The 19,366-nt window shown below is 44.9% G+C and overlaps 2 protein-coding genes across 3 annotated transcripts in view; both read left to right on the top strand.

Annotated features, from left to right (window-relative positions):
* The first annotated feature begins 219 nt into the window (after nt 1-219).
* CDKN1B (cyclin dependent kinase inhibitor 1B) lies at nt 220-5,751 on the top strand. Its single transcript, XM_081127576.1, has 3 exons — nt 220-1,636; nt 2,150-2,279; nt 4,373-5,751. Exons 1-2 carry the CDS (start codon nt 1,162-1,164, stop codon nt 2,269-2,271), a joined length of 597 nt encoding a protein of 198 aa, XP_080983702.1. The 5' UTR covers nt 220-1,161; the 3' UTR covers nt 2,272-2,279; nt 4,373-5,751.
* Nucleotides 5,752-9,340: 3,589 nt separating this feature from the next.
* DDX47 (DEAD-box helicase 47) overlaps nt 9,341-19,366 on the top strand; it is a 61,587-nt gene continuing 51,561 nt past the window's right edge. Inside the window, exon 1 of one of the 2 annotated variants that reach the window (XM_081127573.1) lies at nt 9,341-9,503. In XM_081127573.1, the coding sequence (XP_080983699.1) occupies nt 9,479-9,503 (25 nt within the window). In that variant the 5' untranslated portion in view covers nt 9,341-9,478. The remainder of the gene's footprint in view (nt 9,504-19,366) is intronic. The other variant, XM_081127574.1, reaches the window with a different exon arrangement.

The following is a 19,366-nucleotide window of genomic DNA, read 5'->3' as shown; positions in this document are numbered from 1 at the left end:
CACCCCCGCCCCCCTGTCCCCTGGAATAGCTGAGACTTCTAGGTTAAGGGTGAGCTAACCACTACTCAGCCCCAGCTAAGGCACCCAGGCACCCGAGCTCCCAGCCCCTCAAGTCTCTTATGTCCCCACCTCCCCCGCAGTGCTAGAAGTGCGGGCGGCGGTGAGAACCCAGCTGCGGGCAGAGCCCCTAAGGTCTGCCTCCGCCCTCCAGCTGCCCGCAGAGGGGGGAAAACAAGATCGCCACCAAGGCGCACGACGAGCTGCCAGCAACCTTCAAGATCATCTGGTCCAGCCCTTCGTTTCCCGGGAGAGGAGCGGGAGACCCGGGCTCCAGAACAGCCGCGCGCCCGTCAGCGCAGCGCCGGGACCGGAGCGCCAGGCTCCGCCGCCCCGGCCCCTCCCCATCTTCCCAGCCGTTTGGCTACTTTGTCTTATTTTTAATTTCTCGCAGGCCAGCCGGAGCAGGTTTGTTGTCGGCAGTACACCTCCAGCAATCACGGGACCAGCCAATCTCCGGGCGGCGCTCTCGGAGTCGGCGCGCTCGCGGGGGCGGAGAGGCGGCGCGATCGCACCGGGGCCACCTTAAGGCCGCGCTCGCCAGCCTCCGCGGGGCGGCTCCCGGCGCCACGACCAATGGATCTCCTCCTCTGTTTAAATAGACTTACGGTGTCAATCATTTTCTTCTTCGTCAGCCTCCCTTCCACCGCCATATTGGGCAACTAGAAAAGGGGGCTCATCTTTTCGGGGTGTTTTTCTCTTCCCCTCTCCCCACTTCCTCGCCCCTCTGCGCCTCTGACGCCGGCAAGGTTTGGAGAGCCGCTCGGTTCGCGGGACCCGCGGGCTTGCACCAGCCGGGACTCGGCCCGGCGCGGCCACCCCGCCTCTCGCTCCCCTCCCCGCCCCGCCGCCCCGCCCTCCCGCTCGCCCGTACACTTGATCCGCGGAGGCTTCGGGCTGCCTGGCCCGGGCTTCCCCTCACCCCTCCCCAGACCCAGCGCGCTCTTGACGCTCGCTAGTTACTTGTTGGGGTTTGTTTCTCTTGGCTCCCGGGGCCGTCGCAGGGCTTATAAGAGGAGTTAGGGCTGGGTCGGGGCGTTTTGTTTTGTTCGGTTTTGGTTTCCGAGGGCGCGCGCGAGGCGGTCGTGAAGACCTGGGAGGAAGATGTCTAACGTGAGGGTGTCTAACGGGAGCCCGAGCCTGGAGCGGATGGACGCCAGGCAGGCGGAGTACCCCAAGCCCTCCGCCTGCAGAAACCTCTTCGGGCCGGTGGATCACGAAGAGTTAACCCGGGACCTGGAGAAGCACTGCCGAGACATGGAGGAGGCGAGCCGGCGCAAGTGGAATTTTGATTTTCAGAATCACAAGCCCCTGGAGGGCAGATACGAGTGGCAGGAGGTGGAGAAGGGCAGCTTGCCCGAGTTCTACTACAGACCCCCGCGGCCACCCAAAGGCGCCTGCAAGGTGCCCGCGCAGGATAGCCAGGACGCCCCCGGGAGCCGCCAGGCGGTGCCTTTAGCCGGGTCCCAGGCAAACTCGGAGGACTCGCGCTCGGTAGACCCCAAGACCGAAGAGCCGGACAGCCAGGCGGGCTTAGCGGAGCCGGGAGCTGGGATGAGGAAGCGGCCAGCGGCAGACGGTAATGACCCCTCCGAGCCATAAAATGCCCGCCCGTCGGGGCAGCGCCTCGCCTCCTGCGGGGCTGACCCCCGCGCCTCGCCCGCAGCCCGCCCCGACGTGGCGGCCGGGCGGCGAGCTCCCGCCACCTTAGGTCGCGGGCGCCGGGCTGCTCCGAGTAGGATTCGTGAGTGGGAAGCCTGAGATTGTGTTCGCTGATAATTTTACTAACCGACCACCTCGCAGCGCCCCCCGTCTAGCGGGCGGTGGTCGGTGACAGCGTCGGGATGTTTACTCGCTCTGGGGAGAGGAGCTGTGGGGCGCAGCAGACACTGTCTGTTACGTGGAAACCACCTCACTTGGTGCCCTTAAAGGCCACTCGGGATGGCGGGCCAGGATCGTGGGTGGAGGTGGTGGGTTTTTCACCCCCAGGCTATCGAGCCAACTTCTGCCAGCCATTGTTTGTTGTTGGTTTTTTTCCTAATAAAGACTGTTTGTGTGTGTTCTTTAAAAAAAAATTCCCTCTTGTCCCTAGATGCCTCTACTCAAAACAAAAGAGCCAACAGAACAGAAGAAAATGTTTCAGACGGTTCCCCGAACGCGGGCTCCGTGGAGCAGACGCCCAAGAAGCCGGGCCTCCGGAGACGTCAAACGTAAACTGCTCGGTGGGTTCGTTACTAGGAGCGGATAACTGACACCCCAAGTTGGGCAGCAGGAACTCCTGAGTTTTCAGACCCCAAAATAACCCGGTCTTAGTGGCTGCTGGCCGATTAGAGCTTGTGCGGTTTTTGTTTTGTTTATGTATTTTGTGAAGTCAAAAAAATGGGGAAGGCTGGGAATCACTGTGGGGATACTGGATTTCTTCACAGTTTCCATGGCCTGAGGTCATTTTCCCTTGAAACATGAAAGGACTAGAGCATGAAGGGTCCCAGGCAAGTAGTTGTAACCAGGGCCCTGTGGGCAGGAACGGCAGTTCCCTGTGAGCCCCACCAAAACATGTTGGAAACAATAGGTTTTTTCCTCATCTGAACCAGACGGTGGGGTATGCCTCAGACCCACTTCATGAGAACCCCCGAGGTTCAAGTTGAGTCAATAACATAATCTGGGCCATACATGGAAAAATGGCCAATAAGTGATTAGATTTAAATTTTGAGGGCAATGTTAGGTACCCATGGCTCCTATTTTGTTAGCCAGTTAGAAACCTGAAAAGAGAGGTGTGTTGTGCTCTTTTATCTTTATCGTTTTCATAAACTGTCACTTTTCCTGTTTTCTGATAAGTTTGGGGGACAGAGAAGGAAACTGGATATTAGAAAAACCAAAATAGAAAGCTAAAAAACAAAACAAAACAGAAAACCCCCACTAAGATTCCTATAGAAGTTCTGATAACACTGAAGCTACAAAGCAGAAGTTAAATTAACTCTGCCAGAGTAAGCAGTCCAGGAACACGTCAGCATGCGTATGCTAATCATGCTATCACAGGATCGTTCGGATATTTGTAGGGGAAATGGATAGTAGATTTCAGGGCTGGCAAGGGCGGGTCTACCCCCGAACAAAGGAAGTGGAGATTTTTCCATAGACTAAAATCGGTCAACATAAATAGCTAATTTGAATAACTCGGCCCCCAACTTTACGTGGATTGGCTATCCATAATGATCAAAACATACTAATAGTTTGGCTACTTAGGGACAGACTGTGACCTCTCCCCCACCCCCCATACAGGCTCACAGTCTATCTTCATAGACGATGATAATTAACTTTTAAAATCCTCATTTATAAAAATTTAAAAGTAAGTTAAAGAACCATGGGGATTAAGGTGGGATTCAAATGTGTTGTGTTTTTAAAGCATGTCATCTATATGACTTCTTCACCTACGTCTGGTATTTTTCAGAGCTGATACAAAATGGCACTATAGAACCTCTGTATTACAGCTGTATATGAAGTGGGAAAATTGGATGAAAAACTGTTCTGATGCAACCTTACCACCTGCATCTAATGTTGGTTCAGTGACTTGTGGCCTAGCTCATCAGATGAGCCCCAGTAAATCATACCTACTGGTCCCATTCTGACAGAGAGGCATTTGTTAGTAAATATTGCCAGTTCAGAGAGTACTAGAAATAATAGGCCCTATTCAGGAGCATTCATGTGCATATTCTGCATATGACTAAGAAACTAGAATATTTGGGGGGGGTGTTAATAGAATTTTCGTTGGAGACTCTTTATAAGTTATATTTTCCATTGTTTCTCAAATGTAGAAAATTTTGCAACTCTTCAGTGTTACAGTTTCTTAATTTTCCTCTCTCTGTTCTTTCTCACCATCTTTGACCCTGATTCTCTAGACCAGGGTTTCTCAACCTCTGCACTATTGACATTTTGGGCCAAATAAGTCTTTGTTGTGGGAGGTTGTCCTGTGCATTGTAGAATGTTTGGCAGCACCCCTGGTCTCTCCCACTATATGCCAGGAGCACCCCCCTTACCCCCAGTGTGACAACCAAAAATGCCTCTCAACATTGCCAAATGTCCCCTGGGGGACAAAATTGAGAACCAGTGCTGTAGACAGAAGTACACAACACAGAGGAAAGCAAAAATCCAGTATGAAGGAAAGAAACATTGGACTATAATCATCAACTTTTAGTACACACTTCCTTTTCCATCACTCAGGTATTTCCCAACTAAGACAGTGACAAAATAATTCCTGTACTTTATTGGTAATGTTATTCTAGTGCTTTTCTCCTAATTCTTTCCTCTGTTTCTCTTGCAGAATTGTGAGTATGTTTCCTTGTTTATCAGATACATCACTGCTTGATGAAGCAAGGAAGATATGAATTAAACGTTTTAAGTACATATCGCTGACTCCATGGAATGGACGTCCTGTATAAGCACTGAAAAGGAACAACACAATAACACTAAAATTTTAGGCACTCTTAAGTGATCTGCCTCTAAAAGCATTGGATGTAGCATCATGCAATTAGGTTTTTCCTTATTTGCTTCATTGTACTACCTGTGTATATAGTTTTTACTTTTTATGTAGCACATAAACTTTGGGGAAGGGAGGGAAGGGTGGGGCTGAGGAATTGGCGTGGGGGTTTGAAGAGCTTGCTTCGATTTAGAGCAAGGAGAAAAATATTTGACTTGCATGAGGAGAAGCAGTTTAGGGGGGAAGGGTTTGAATGGTTTTCTTTAAAGATGTAATGTCCCTTTCAGTGAAAACTGATACTTCATTTTAAAAATCATACCAATTTGAACACTGGCTACAAATAGTTGAGATTTATTTTTTACATGAAGCTATTTTTTCATTTGGGAGCTCTGATAATTCTGTTATGTAGCAGCAAATGGCTTTTTTTTTTTTTTAATTTAAAAAAAACAACAAAAACTGCCGTTTTTAGTGCTTCTCCCTAGGCCCCCTTAAAATTGGAATTTACCAGTTAATTATTTAGTAGTTAGGTAATCAGGTAATTCCAGGCAAAAAAAAAAAAAGTAATTAAAATTTAAAAATGGGGGGAGTTCTGAATGCTCAGAATCAACCATCCAATTTTTATCAGATTTGTTGAGAAAATTTCTGAATTTTCTTTTCAATTTGGTCTGTATACACACAGTCAAAATAATTATAAGTCCTTGGATATTTTTAAAATATCTGTAACTTCACATAAAAAATAATGAAATAATTTTAAATTTAAAGCTGCTTATTCTATTTGCTAAATTGCCCAAAGGAACGTCGTGTTTTTAGAGGAAAGTGTGTATAGAAAAAACCTGTATGAATAAGTGAAATGGATACTACATCTTTAAACAGTATTTTTACATTGCCTGTGTATGTGTATGAAACAAACCATTTGAAGTGTACCTGTGTACATAACTCTGTAAAGACACTGAAAAATTATACTAACTTATTTATGTTAAAAAGAGATTTTCTTTTTTAATCTAGACAATATACAAGCCAAAGTGGCATGCTTTGTGCATTTGTAAATGCTGTATTGGGTAGAATAGACTTTTCCCCCTTCTTCTGTTAAAAAATATGGCTATGCTTAAAAGGTTGCATACTGAGCCAAGTATAATTTTTTGTAATGTGTGAAAAGATGCCAATTATTGTTACATATCAAACAATCAATAAAGAAAACTTCCATAGCTATTCACTGAGTTGAACTGTATGTACTGCTGTGCTTTACTAAGCTTGAGGTGTTCGACCTGGCCATTCTAGTCATATTTACACAAATATAGTGTGAAGTGGAAGATAATCTAGATAATTCAGGCCCACAACTCAGATGATGTTTATGTGGGTTCCAATGTAGTAACTATTTTCCACTTAGTTTTATAAGGGTGGACAAAGCTTTAGAAGTATAAAGTAGAAAAGCCATATTTTCATATAAATAAGATTGTTAAAATCTCCATTAGCTCATATATTTATGTCTTCTAGGATATGAATGCGTCAGAACCAAAAATTCTTACATAAGTGTACACTGATCACACATTTGCAGGATTGAAAATGAAAGTAACATTGGTGACTTGTCTATATTCTCTATTTACACATGCAAAGTATTGTGAGGAATTAGAGCAATTGTTCAGACCATCTAATCTACACCTCTTGTCTAAAATATTCAGGTTTATGGGTCCTTTAGAAATTAGTGTGCATTCTACACTAACTTAGATAAAACCGGTATTCTTCAAATTACACTGGTCATCACAAATTCCTAAATTTATAAATGTCCTGGTAATAAGTCACACAACCAAAAACTGGGTAAACAAAATATGAGGTTCTTAGGTTCCCATATTCACATAGCAGAGATAGATATTTTTTACTTGAAAAAATTAAGACATTTAAAAGTCAGATTTACTAAAATAATTGCTGTAATTTCATATTCTCTTCAAAATGTAAATTATTTTTTCTAGGAAACTGCAAATGGTTAAATCGCAAAAATCTGAATTTGAGTTAAATTGTTTCCCTCAAATAGTTACATTTACATTGTTGCACCCCAAAAGGGGGTTCTAAATAAGATAGTTTCAGCTTATTTTGACCCGAAGTTGCTTTGTGTATGTGTGTGTGTGTTTTTAAAATAGGGTTGACTCTCCACAGCTGCCGGGAAGGGAAAAGTAGGTCCTTTGCTGGCTGGACTACGTTTTCCGAGTAGGTATTATTTTAATTAAAGACTGAAAGGTATTTTTGTGATTCTATTCAAAACGCGCATACAGGGTGTTTTTCAGGAAGACACTGAGAAAGAAAAAAAAAAAAAAAAAAAAAAAAATTCAAAACGGGGAGGAAGGAGTGGAGGGAGAATCAGGAAATAATGAAATAAAATTAAAGTTTCTCTGAGCAAAAAGGGTACTTTAAAAAGTGTCTCTAATAAGGAAAAAATCCTCTTAATTGTATGTACCCCATTTTCCTAAAGGGGCATCTTTAATGTGAATTTTTAGAGATTGCGTCTTAGGAGTGCCGGGCCAGGAAGCGGTGGATGCTCGCGGCGCCGGGCACGTTCACAGGACGCAGTCCCCACGCCGTCGTGTTGATCCCTTGCACTTCTGTGTCAAGTCTCCAAATGCGTCCCCGCGACTCGGAGCGTCCTCTCCCGGGCCCAGGACTGCGTCCCCCGCCGCGGTTGTCCCTCTGAGGGGCCTAGGCACCGGCATCAGCCACCGCCCCGCTACTCCGGCCACTGCGCCGTCGTCTCTCCAAACTGCCTCGCAGCCCCGCGTCCGCCCGCCGCGGCAGTTGCGGGGTCGGGCTGGCTGGCGCTACGGGACAAAAAGACCAAGTCTGGCTCCCAGTCTGCAACTAGCAGCGCCCGCACCGCCGGGGTCCCTGAGCGCACCCGCGCCCCGGGCGCCCGCGTCTCCGCTAGCGCAGCGGAGCTGGGCGGTTTCTCCGAAACTCGCCTCCCTCACCATCTCTCCTCTGCGCTAGGGAAGAAGCGAAAGCCCTCCATTCCTCTCCGCAAACCAACCCTCCCCATCACTCCAGAGCAGTGGGGGGGCCTGAGCGAAAGGGAGAACCTCTCCCAGTTCGTGGACCCTCCAGGGCAGCAGCCCGCTCCCACCCCCACCCCGGGCTCCAATGACCCGCAGCCCCGCGCATTTCGAAAGGCTTCCCGGCTCGCCGGCGGCAGGGAGGGCCGGAGTGGCGCGCAGCAGGGCCGAGCGCCACTGCCGCTCGCGGGGGTCGCTTCTTCCCTTCCACCCGACTCGCGAAGTCCTCAATCGCATCTCTAGCGCGGGGGCTGGGGCAGGGAGGCACTAGGAAAATGTGGGCCCAGGGGGCACGATTGGGGGACGGAGGGGACCGTGGAAATCAACAAAAAGGGAGCGGGGCGGGGGGCTTTTCTGGCCACCGTGCGCCCGCCACCCCGGCCGCGCGCAGCGACCTTTCCCGGCGGCCGTGGAACGCTGCCTTCGCCATTTCACCTTCATCATCGTTAGCGTCGACACTTGCTCTTCACAAGCTTTTTAAGGTTGAAAAGGGTGTTTTAAAAGCTCGTCTAGGCTCTCCGATCTGTTTCTCAACTTTTAAAATTTGCCGTCTCTTTCACCTGAGCCACACCCTGCACTAGCTCCCCTCCCTCCCGGGCAAATTGAAGGTAAAAGTCCTGCAAACTAAGTAGAGGTGGGCGGTGGACGTGGGAGGTGGGGGGAAGAGGGCCCACGGTCACGCTAGAACCACCACCCGGGGGCAGAACCTCGGGGATCTGGGCTCGCTTGCGGGTAGGGTGAGTGGGTGGGGTCAGCCTCAGACCCCGCAGAACCGAAAGTGTAGTGTTTACTCGTAAACTCGTCTCTCTCTGTGTGTCCCCCACCCGCGTACCCGGCCTGCCTCGCGTGGGGACACACAGAGCAGGCAGGAATCGGAAAGCAAAAGATACAAAAAGAACTCGGCATGTTGGGCGCGAAACGTCGAGGCGCCTCGAAAAGAACGTGAAGGAAAAGCAGGGACAGGGCGCGCAGCCGGGCCGGGGCCGGGGTGTTGCATCACTGCAGCTCCCCCGCCAGAAAATGGGCTCCCAACCGCGGCCACCATCATGGCGCTCGGGCCGGGCCGCGCTTCCCGCGCGCATTCCCCGAGCGCTCGGGACACGGGCACCGAGCCTGCAGCCAGCGTTTTGCTCACATTTCCTCTCTCTCTCTCTCTCTCTCTCTCTCTTGCGCGCGCCTGCCCCCCCACCCCACCCCACCCCCTCCTTCCTTTTGTGTGCTTGTGTAAGTGTGTGCGTGTGTGTGTGTGTGTGTGTGTGGACTGGGGAACTTGAAGATTGTTTTTTTCCTCTCTTTTTTTCCCCTACAGTGCTGGTGGTTGTAAACTTGATTGGCATTGGCTGCGCCCACTGACCCCTGCGCCGAGTCCACTGAAGATTTAAGGTGGATCCCAGAGGCTGCAGCTACAGGCGGAGTCTCGCGCTGGAGCTCGTTTTGGAGGAAAAAGAAAGCCCCAAACCCCGCGCCCGCCGACTTCGACGCGTCCCCCGCAGTACCAGCCCCCACGCGCCCCGCCCGCCGCGCTCTCCCTCCGCCCACCGCCCGCCGCTTCCCCATTGGCCGACGAGCGCAGTTTGAATTTTTTTTTTTTTTTGATGCTTGTTTTCTTGTGAAAAATACAGTACCCCAGATCGTGTGGCGAAACCCGCTCCAGCGGCCCTAGGTGGGGGTGTTTAGCTGGTTTTGTGGAGGCGGGAGGGAAGAGGGTAGGTGGAGCTTCTGTTCCAAAAATTTCCCCCAAAGTGCGGTTGACAGGGTGCGGGCGGGTGGGGAGCGCGGGGCCGCGGGCAGCGAGCAGGAGGCGCTTCGGCGGGGCCGGAGCCTTAGTCTAAACGGCCCTGGAGGCCCGCGCGCCGCGCCGCCGGCCCCTGGCAGAGGTGCTGGGGAGGCGCCCGCAGGAGCTCTGGCGAGGATGCACCTTCCCCTGCCCTGCAAAGGTAGACCTGGGGAAGGCGGGAGGGTGCCGGTGGCCCAGGAAAGAGCACCTCACTACCAAGGGAAAAAAAGCAAAAAGAAGTAGAGGAATGCAAATACAGGAAAATAAGTATTATTTCAGGGGCCACCAAGTCAGAGTTCATCATAATGCAGGCAGTCGGTGCCATTTTTACAGATTAAGGAAAAAAAAAAAAGTTTTCTGTCTCTGATTTCCAGAGTGCTTTTGTGTAAGGAAAAGGTTAAACAAAATCGAGAGAGGGAATGACTTTGGAAGTCTGGATCTGAAAATTAATTCTTTTGATAAAGTCCTTTAAGATTTAGGATAATGTTATTTCTAATACATTTCTAATACATATGATAACCTTCATTAATTATAAACCAGTGATGTTTAATTTTATGGTGAAAAAATTTAAAGTTTAATCACAATTTAAATTATTCTCCAAATCAATTGATCTCCAGATGAGTGAAATTGGCATAAATACATAGTTGGTTGGGGGGATGGAGGCGAGAGTGAATCTGTTACTCTTGTTGCAATGCAGCTGAGGATTTTTACCAGAAGCCCAGCCCAGCCTTCAGTCTAACAGTTCCTACCCAAGCCTCCCGTCCATTTTTTAGTTCTTAACTCCCCAGTACTTCCTAGCCCAACTAACCCCTTAAGGTAAGCCCCACCTAGCTAAGCTCCTCAGACCCACTGGAAGCCAACATGCTTGTGCCCTTAGCAAGGAATTTTTTGAGTTAAGATTGTTCCCAAATAGACTGACCAGCTTCAAGAAGCAGTGAATTCCTCATCCCTGGAAGTGTGGATCAGCACTAGCCTGGGGGACCCCTTGATAGGGACATTGTAGAAAAGATTCAACTACCAAAGGAATAGTAAGATTTGTGATTTTTAAAGTCTATTCCAGACCCTTGAGATACTATATTTCCAACATTGGAGTTTCTGGATTTCTAATAAATTAAGCAATTTTCCTTGCTCGTGACCGTTTTCTAGAGTTGAACTGTCTAATATGGTAGCCGGAAACCATATGTGGCTATTGAGCACCTGCATGTGGTTAGTCCAAACTGAGATGTGCTGTGTGAAATATACACCAGGTTTTCAAGAATTAGTATGAAAAATAGGTTAAATGTTTCATTAATAATTTTTATATTGATGCATGTTGAAATGATCATCCTTTTGAATTATTAGCTTAAATAAAACTATTAAATTTCATCTGTTTCTTTTTACTATTTTTTAGTGTGGTTACTAAACAATTTTAACTTACAGAGGTGACTCGTATTATATTTCTGTTGGACATTGTTGTTCTAGACCAACACCCATGGTAACTTGAAGCCCCATCTTTGAGGTTAGTGGCTAAAAATACTGAGTATAGGTGGTAACTTCCAGCTGCCATCCTAACTACCCAAGTTAAATTAAGGCCCAAACTCAGTCACTGGAACCTTTAAAAAGAATTTTGCCAATACCTAACACCTACCGTTTAATCTTTAACACAGTATTGGGTTTGAGCCCAGACCATGGAAATATGGTAGATATGTCTGATTAAATCAGACTTGATCACAGGTTTCCACATTTTGTAAAGAGAGAGACTGGGAAGTCCAATATGTTAGGAATGACTCTGGAAAAAAAATGTAGACCCTAAACAAAGCTTCCACAGGTAACTTAACTACCACTCTGCATCAGACAGGAAGGCAGTGGAGAGATGGGACAGTGTTCTCTCTCTAAGTTTGTATCTCTAACAGAAGACTTGGAACAAATGAAAAGGTGTGTCATATTCTTGGATAGGAATACTCAACATGATAAAGATGGCAGTAAATTAATACCTTTAAAATTAAATTTATACTGTTGCCCTAAATTCTGATAAGATCCGATCATCCTGTTTCATTCCGCTATTCTCTGTTTCAGCACTCAGGACCAAATTATTTTAATTACTGTAAATTTAGAATATGTTTTAATTTCTGGTAGCACTAATCCTCTACACCCCAACAAGTCCCTTTTTCAGAATGTTTCTGGCTTCTTTTGCTTGTCTTTCTTCCCCATATGAATTTAAAATGAATTTGTCTGGCTGCAAATATACAGTCATTCCTATTGGCATTTAAAAAATTAAGTGAGATCTTTATCTCACACTTTATAGCAGGATAAATGCCTGAAGGATTTAGGAGTGAAGTGTGAAAAATAAAATTAAGCCATGGACATACCAGAAAACACCTCAGAGGATTAAAAAATACATACTCTCAGAGCGCGGAAGGCCTTTCTAAGTATGAACAAAACATAGAATTCATAAGTGTTTTGTTCATACTTAGAAATTCGATGACATAAAAATGTTTTGCATGACAAAATCTGCCAGAGCCGAGTGAATAGACAATGACATGGGGGTTGTGTGAGTATACTTAGTGCCACTGAAACTGTGTAGTTAAAAATGTTTAAAATGGTAAACTTTATGTTATGTGTAATTACAATAGTAAGTAAAAATTTTAAAGGTTATCTGTGTTCTATCTAAAAGAATCTCACACAGTGTTCTGGGTCCCATCCCCTGGGGGACAGACACTGCTACAGTGATTTGACTTCAGGCTCTGGAATCAGACTGAGTTTGAGTCCCAGTTCCTAACTTAGTGCCTGCGAGACTTGTTGCAAGTTACTTCACCTTTTAAAGTTTCCATTTCTTTGGTTATGTAATGAAAATGTTTATAGTTCTCTCATAGGGTTATTAAAATTATTCAGTGAGATGATGTATGTGCAGTACTTAACATAGTACCTGGTACACAGGGCTGGACAAAAGGTTTACAGTTGTAATACTAATAAATAATACAATAATTAATAAATAATAATACAAGAATAAATTATGTGTTTTGTGTACTTACAGCTGTAAATCTTTGCCCCTCCCTGTATAACAAGAAACCATTAGGTATTTATAAACAATATAATTAACAGATGTCCAGTTCTTATTTTGGATTCTCAAGTAGCCACAACTAGCACCATTTTAACCTTGTAAATATATTTTTTATTTTTAAATCCTGCTCTTATTACCCTTAAGAAGAACAAATTATTTTGGGGGGATATTTAATGAACAGAATTAATATATTGCAAAAAATGATCGAATGGTAAATTTTATGACATATTTTACCACAATTTTTTGAAAAGCTTAAAAAAAATAAGGAATTTGTTGAGTTTAGGGTCATCTCTATCTTTGAAACAACCTGGTATAGATTTGTTTGTGGCACAAAATAAATAATATACTCACACCCATACACAGACAATGGAAAATTGGGAAAAAATATTTGCAATCCATATGTCAAAGGGCTGATTTCCCTGGTAAATAGAAGGTCTACAAATAAATGAGAAAAAGCAAACAAACCAATAGAAAAGTAAGCAAAGGCTGTGAACACGGGTTTCAGAAAGGGAAATACAAAAGGCTTCTAGAACGTGAAAACATGTTCCCTTGTAGTTTGAGACTACTGGGACATAAATTATATACAGAATGCATAAACTTAATAGAGTTACAATTAGCACCACTCAGGTGCAAAGGTGGTCATTGTCCTTTCTTGGTAGTTTAACCTTTGCTTCCCTCCCTTCTATCCAAGGCTGAGTGATTTTTTTCCCCCAGCTTCATTGGTGACCAGAGAAGCAAGGAATTTACATGTGTGGAAGCCATGACCACCTTTCAAGTTCAGGGTAAAATCCTTCTCATTCAAACCATTTAATCTTTGGCTTACTGGCATCATCTTACTTTGCCCTTAGAAATCATTCCTGAATCAGCCTCTTAAAGCAAGTACAGTGACCTTTCTGAACACATCTCGTCTATTCCTGCTTTTAATACTTGTGTATTTGGCCAGTAATATGATTCTCCAAAATCATCACCTTATTCTAGCTTTTCTTTCAAGTTCTCTTAAAAGCTTCAAGCAGAATTTATTCTTCGATTAATATGGAATGTCAAATCAGTAGAGACAGAGTATATGATGGAGTGAATGGTGTTAAGTTAGAACCACACATACATAATGCATTTTATATTCTGTACTGTGGGTTTACTCTTTGATTCACTAGTTCCTCTTTTACAAATTTACTTTTGGGAAATGGTCAGATGTGTGACTAAAGATATACTTGCCACCATGATCGTTATGAAGTTGCATATTAGATTTTTAAAAGAAACAAAGAAGTAAACAACCAAACAATATTCCCTTAGGTAGAGAATTAAAGGAATGAGTATGTGATTGAACCAACTATAGTATATTCACGAATGATACAGATTGCAAACATTAAAACACCCAGGTAGCTTTATGTATATTAATATGAGAGGCTGTCCATAATGCTAAATCAGGTACAGAACAATATTTATGGTATGACTCCATTATTTGTAAAAATATTAAAAAGAATTTTTTTTTTTTTAATTCACATGTATATGTGTAGAACTGGCCTGAAAGTTTACCTAGCTTCGATTCCTGAGAGGAGAGTTATGAAGAGACTTTCATTTTGTTCACTTAAGTATTGATTGTATATTTTAATAATGGATTTTAACAGGAAAAAAACCCATAAAGATACTTCAAATTTAAAAAATAATTATCCTTAAAATTCTTGAATGCAGAACAAGTTTCTCTTTGTGTCTCACATACACTCTCTCTTCTCGGATATTAGCACAGAACAAGGCCTTTCCATAATTCATTTTCCTTCCATTTTTCTGTCTATTTTGTTTCAGATATCATTAAATTCCTACATGAATTATGAGGAGTGTGTGTGTTTGGGTATATGGTTTTGCTTCCAGGGCACATAAATAAGGTATAAATATCACCCCATTAACTCAGGGCTATCTTAACAAACCATGGAAAATTGAGCCTATTCCATCTTTTTGCCACATGGGATCCTGGTGGTAACTTTATCCCAAACCTCACATTCCTTAATCTTTGGCATTTGGCACACCAGGATTCTGCCTGGAATTCAACAGCTCAACTCCCTGCCCGTAGTTTAGTTACTTAGGACATAGTGCTGGGGAGATTGTTTTAAATTTCAAGTTAGCAGACTAGTCTTGAGCTGTCACTCTCCAAGGGACTGACCTGGAGCAAATCTTACAACCTCCGTATACCGAGGATGGGAGATCACTGCATCCAGTCTTCATTCTGCAAATGAGAAAAGTCTAATCCTTGATTTCCTGTGAAGTGGGGAAGTTAAGCAAGATGATTTATAGGTTCCTTTTGGCTTACAATTCAGTGATTCGTTTCCTAGTCAAGATCACGCAGTCCATCCCTGTGGATCAGGGTTTTTTCCAAGGAAGCTAGATTACTGATTTTTGGCTGCAAACTACATACTCACAGGAGTCAAAGGAAGATGATAGTACAATAGTGTAGACTGAAGAGTGAACTTTTATGATCTCGCTAGAAAAAAGCATGTGAAAGTATAACTTCATGGTTGCTCAGTGGGACCAAACACTGCTTCATTGTTGCATACGTACTTGTGAGGCCCCTGCTAAGGCCAGGCTCTGTGTCTTCAACATGACCAACAGGAACCTTACCCTCATGGAGCTGCAGGGTGTTGGAGGAGATGGACAGGGAATCACAGCCATAATAATTTAATGGAATTTAGGTGAGTGTTCTGAAGGGTAAGTGCTATGAACGGACCTCAGAGCTTCTGCTCTCTGCTCCTACAAAGGTGTCCAGCTAGGGAGCCAGCATGGGCTGGAATCCAAACTCTCTCCCGAGGCCAGCCCGTGTTTACCCAAAAGAAATTAGTCTTTAAAAATCCATCCCCCACGCAGTGCCTTCTGCAGTTTTCTGAAAGTCCCCTGTGTTGTAGTGGTCGCCCTGTAGGATGCTATAAGGGCTTGAAACAGGGCCTCATCTAGTGGGGGCTAGCAAGTCCCTCGTAAGGAAATGACCTTCAAGCTGGGACAGGGAGGCTGAGTAGGAGTTAACCAAAGGCAGGAGGGGAAGAAGAGTAATCCAGGCAGAGCACTGTCCAAGGCCCCAAGTCAGGCAAGCCTTTGAGGAAGTGAAAGAAGGTGCTTATGGCCGGGATGCTTTGAACCAAGGGCAGCGGGAACGGGTGGGTTGAATGCAGTGGTGGGAAAGTCCAGATGATGATGGGCCTTTTAAGCCACATTAGGAAATTTGGACTTGACTTCAAGAGCAATGGGAGGCCATTGGATAACTGAAGAGAGTGACTTGAGCAACTTCAATTAAACTTGCTTATTTCCTCATTTTATCTTATTCTACTCAAAACTCTTAGTCTTGTGTTGGGATCGTTCTCATAGGATGTGGGCGAGAAAGTTTAGGCCTTTATATTTCTTCACAAACATACACAATATAAAAGATGATTTAAAGCTCTGGGTATATGACTTTTCAGTAAGTGAAGGGGATGTGAGGTCCTTGGGCCATCAGAACAGGTACTGGTCACAGCTGATGTGTTTCAGGTTTTGATGGAGGACCTGTGGCAGTATGCTGAACTAGCGAGCTGAACAAGCCATTCTCATGACGTCTGCTCCACCCCACCACTCGTTTAGCTTGCAGTCTATTTTCATTGTCACAATGAGCCCACTGCTTGTCATTTTAGGAGCCAGCCCATGTTTGGCCTTTGCCAGTCCAATTGGTGTGAATCTTCTAAGCAAGTGAAAAACTTAGGGGTGAATCCTGAATCTTTTTTTTCAAATACTTCAGCATTTTAGTCTTAATTTTTTACTGAGCAACTGGATTCAATGTTCACTAATACTTTGGCCAAAGAATTACCTATTTACTTGGTTTTGGAAAGAGAATTCAAAAGAGGGGTAATAAAAATGAACAACCCCAGGGACTTTTGTTGTGTTTTTTTTTTTAAAGTGAAGATAAGTGAAAGAGAGACCTCTGCTGGCTAAACGGGTATAAGGACGTAGAGTTGGTCTGTCACCTGACAAGAGTATGTCCTTGAAGCTTATACAGGTAGGTCTTAGCATATCGAAGGCTCACTGTTCATTTCTTCAGCTATCAACTTAGGCTCTTTGGAGCTAATCGAAGTGAACTATCATTGCAAGCCCCAGTCACAGTTGTTTCTGTCTTTAGGAAAAGCCGGTCTTTTATATTTCTCAAAAAGTGTAGCTTTATCAGCCCCTAGCCAAAAACAAGACCTGAATTAACTCCTGAATTTTATCTTCTTTGTTTCCTTTCTCTCTTCTGCCTGTCACCTCCCCTCCTCCCCTCTGCTGGTAAAACAAATAAAACAAGTCTTCACTCAAAGGAGACTACTGCAGATGGAAAGTGAGAAGAAGGGAACTTATCTGCTCCTCTCCAACTTACCCTCAACTGAACATCCAGGCTCGGGGCCCAGGGTTGGAGTCACGTACCCAAGAAGAGCTGTGAATCCTGTTAATGTCTGGTTGGATTTGTTCCGCCATGGGAACCGGGGTGCACGAAGGGAAGGAGGTTGGGGGAATGAGAGACCTAACGCTTGAGAATGTAGAGGGTGGCTACATAGGAGGAGGAAGGGAAGGTCTCCTTGAGACCTTTTGTTTGTTGGTGGTGATCATGAGGAGTGCCTACTATGTGCCAAGCCGTGGGCCAAGCACTTTACGTACCTTTATTCTGTTTTTTTGCTTTGCCTCCTGCTTCATAATCTTAAGAACATCTTTCTCTGGAAAGCATTTAATATATGTAAAAAACTTAGAGCGAGGCCTGCGTAAAAATACTACTTATGTGTATGTTTGCTGTTTTATGATGTTTTTACTCTTGAATATGCTGCAACTCCTACATGGGGGAAGAGGCCTTCCCCAGGCTCCCTAGAGTAAGTCCTAAATTTGCTTCTAGAATAACACCTTCGGTGCTCTGGAGCAGAGCAGCCCAGAGGCCTCTTTGGGTTGGCAGGTTGTTTCCACACAATGGCTCCTGCGTCCTGTCTTCCCATGTCTCACTTATACCTTGGATATTCATTCTCTTCCTTTCAACAGCTTCTTTGGGATTGACGAAAGCATGAGCTCTTAGTATCAAGGGATCCTCATTTTAATGCTGTTAAGGGACCTTAAATCACCAAGCTCTCTTTTAAGAAAGTGGAGGCCCAGAGAGGTTGTCAGTTGCCCAAGGTTCCCCACCTAGTAGGCAGCTGAGGCAGGACTGGAACCCAGGGCTCCCAGATTCTCGATGTAGCACATCCTATATGACACCTACGCTGTCCTTGGTCTGCATTGTGCAGCAGATGGTTTTACTTAAACTTTCTGCTCCTCAGATTGCCTGTCACTCCTTTTCTAAGCCCTCCACCCCAACCTGCCACACACAAGCAACCTGGGGCCCATTAGCACAGCCACCAGGCAGCTTCTCTGACCAGTCCAGGCAGCTTTCCTCCCTGTTCTAAACTTATGTATTCTGTTTGGGCCTTGTTAGCGCACTATCACTTGGCTCGCAAATTTACCAAACGATGTTCATAGACCTCTGTCCTCTGAAATGCCTATTAATCTTGACATTTCAATGCTGCTGATAGTGCTGATTACTTTTCATGTATGCCTTACATTTGTATATGTTAGAAGCTGCCTTATACTTATTGAACTCTCCCTGTTTCCCCAGCATAATACAGAATCTTTTATTGGAAATACAGTAGTTTTTTAACCCAAAAGAATAAAACTCTAACTCTGCGATTTTAAGCACTGTGGCAAGCCGATTATATAAATATTCTAAAACAGGGTGTCCTTTTAAGAGTTTCAAATTATACCCTAGTTTCTAATATCTAATATGATGCCCTGGGTATACTGTTAAAATTTACTAAAGTTTTGTAAATGATAAATGGCCCTACTTCAGAATTCATACATTCATGGATCTGGCAGTTATTAAGGAGTGCTCATGAAGTATGCTGGCCTGTGTTATTTGAAGGTATTTGCAAAGAAGTTTGACATCTGCCTGTCTGTCCCCTTCTGGCTGCCTAGAAGGTGGGTAAGTTGGATGCAACTTGAGGAGGCATCCTTTGTTCCTGAGGATAGAAGGTGCATTGTGGAGCAAAAAGATACAGGAACTATAGGCTATGCCACACCAGCTCTGCATCACTTATCTCCAGAATTCCTTTACAGAAAAGAAAAATAAACTTTTATCTTGTTCAAGCCACTATTATTTCTGGGCTCTGTTACTAGCTGCCAAATGCAAATCTTAACTGATAGAGGAGTCCTTGAGGATTTTTGAGCAAGGCACTGATTCTGATTGGTAGCTCTGTCAGAGACAGATTCCGGGAGTGGGTGTTCCGGGCACACAAAGAGATAAAGTTGGCTTGGCAGGTGGGGACAGATAGTGCTGGGAGACTCTGAATGAGGAGAATACACATCTTGCACAGGGTCATTGAATTAGCTTCTTTTCCCAGGACACCTCTGCTAAGCTCCTATTATACAGTGGTTATTTAAATATGTAGTTATTGAGTAATTTGCATTCTGCTATTGTCAAGTGGCCTGAAAGCTAGGGAGATTGAGAAGATGGGCACTCTTTGTGTCTTAAAAAGAAGCAGGCAAAAGCTGGAACAGGAAAAGAGTATCAGTGTTACAGTAAAGTGAAGTTATTATGTGTTCTGAACTCCTGTAGACGTTTTCAAGGAAAGGAACTTTTGTTACATGTGATTGTCTAATCAAGATACATTTGAAATGTATCCTTTACTGGATAGCAACTGTAAATAAAATTTAAAAGTATATCTTGGGGGCAGAGAGGGGGTAGAGGAGCACATGAGGGTTGGGCACCTGGGGCTGCCGGGAAACCTTCCTCCAACCTCAGAAGTTGTCTTTATTCACCCCTGGCTTACAGAGGGGGAAACTGAGGGGCACAGCCAGTAAGAGTGTTGCCTGGAGGCGGGAGCAGTGGAATCCCAGGGCCAGGGCAGGAGAGAAGCAGGACCCCTAAGTTGAATGTCCCTGCATGGGACGGGGAGATGGTCATTTACTTGTTTTTTAGTTCA

This window comes from Miniopterus schreibersii (genome assembly GCF_964146895.1).
Source record: "Miniopterus schreibersii genome assembly, chromosome: 2".
NCBI classification, from domain to species: domain Eukaryota; kingdom Metazoa; phylum Chordata; class Mammalia; order Chiroptera; family Miniopteridae; genus Miniopterus; species Miniopterus schreibersii.
The sequence above is the reverse complement of the archived record's forward strand: the minus strand, read 5'-3'. Positions and strand labels throughout refer to the sequence as shown.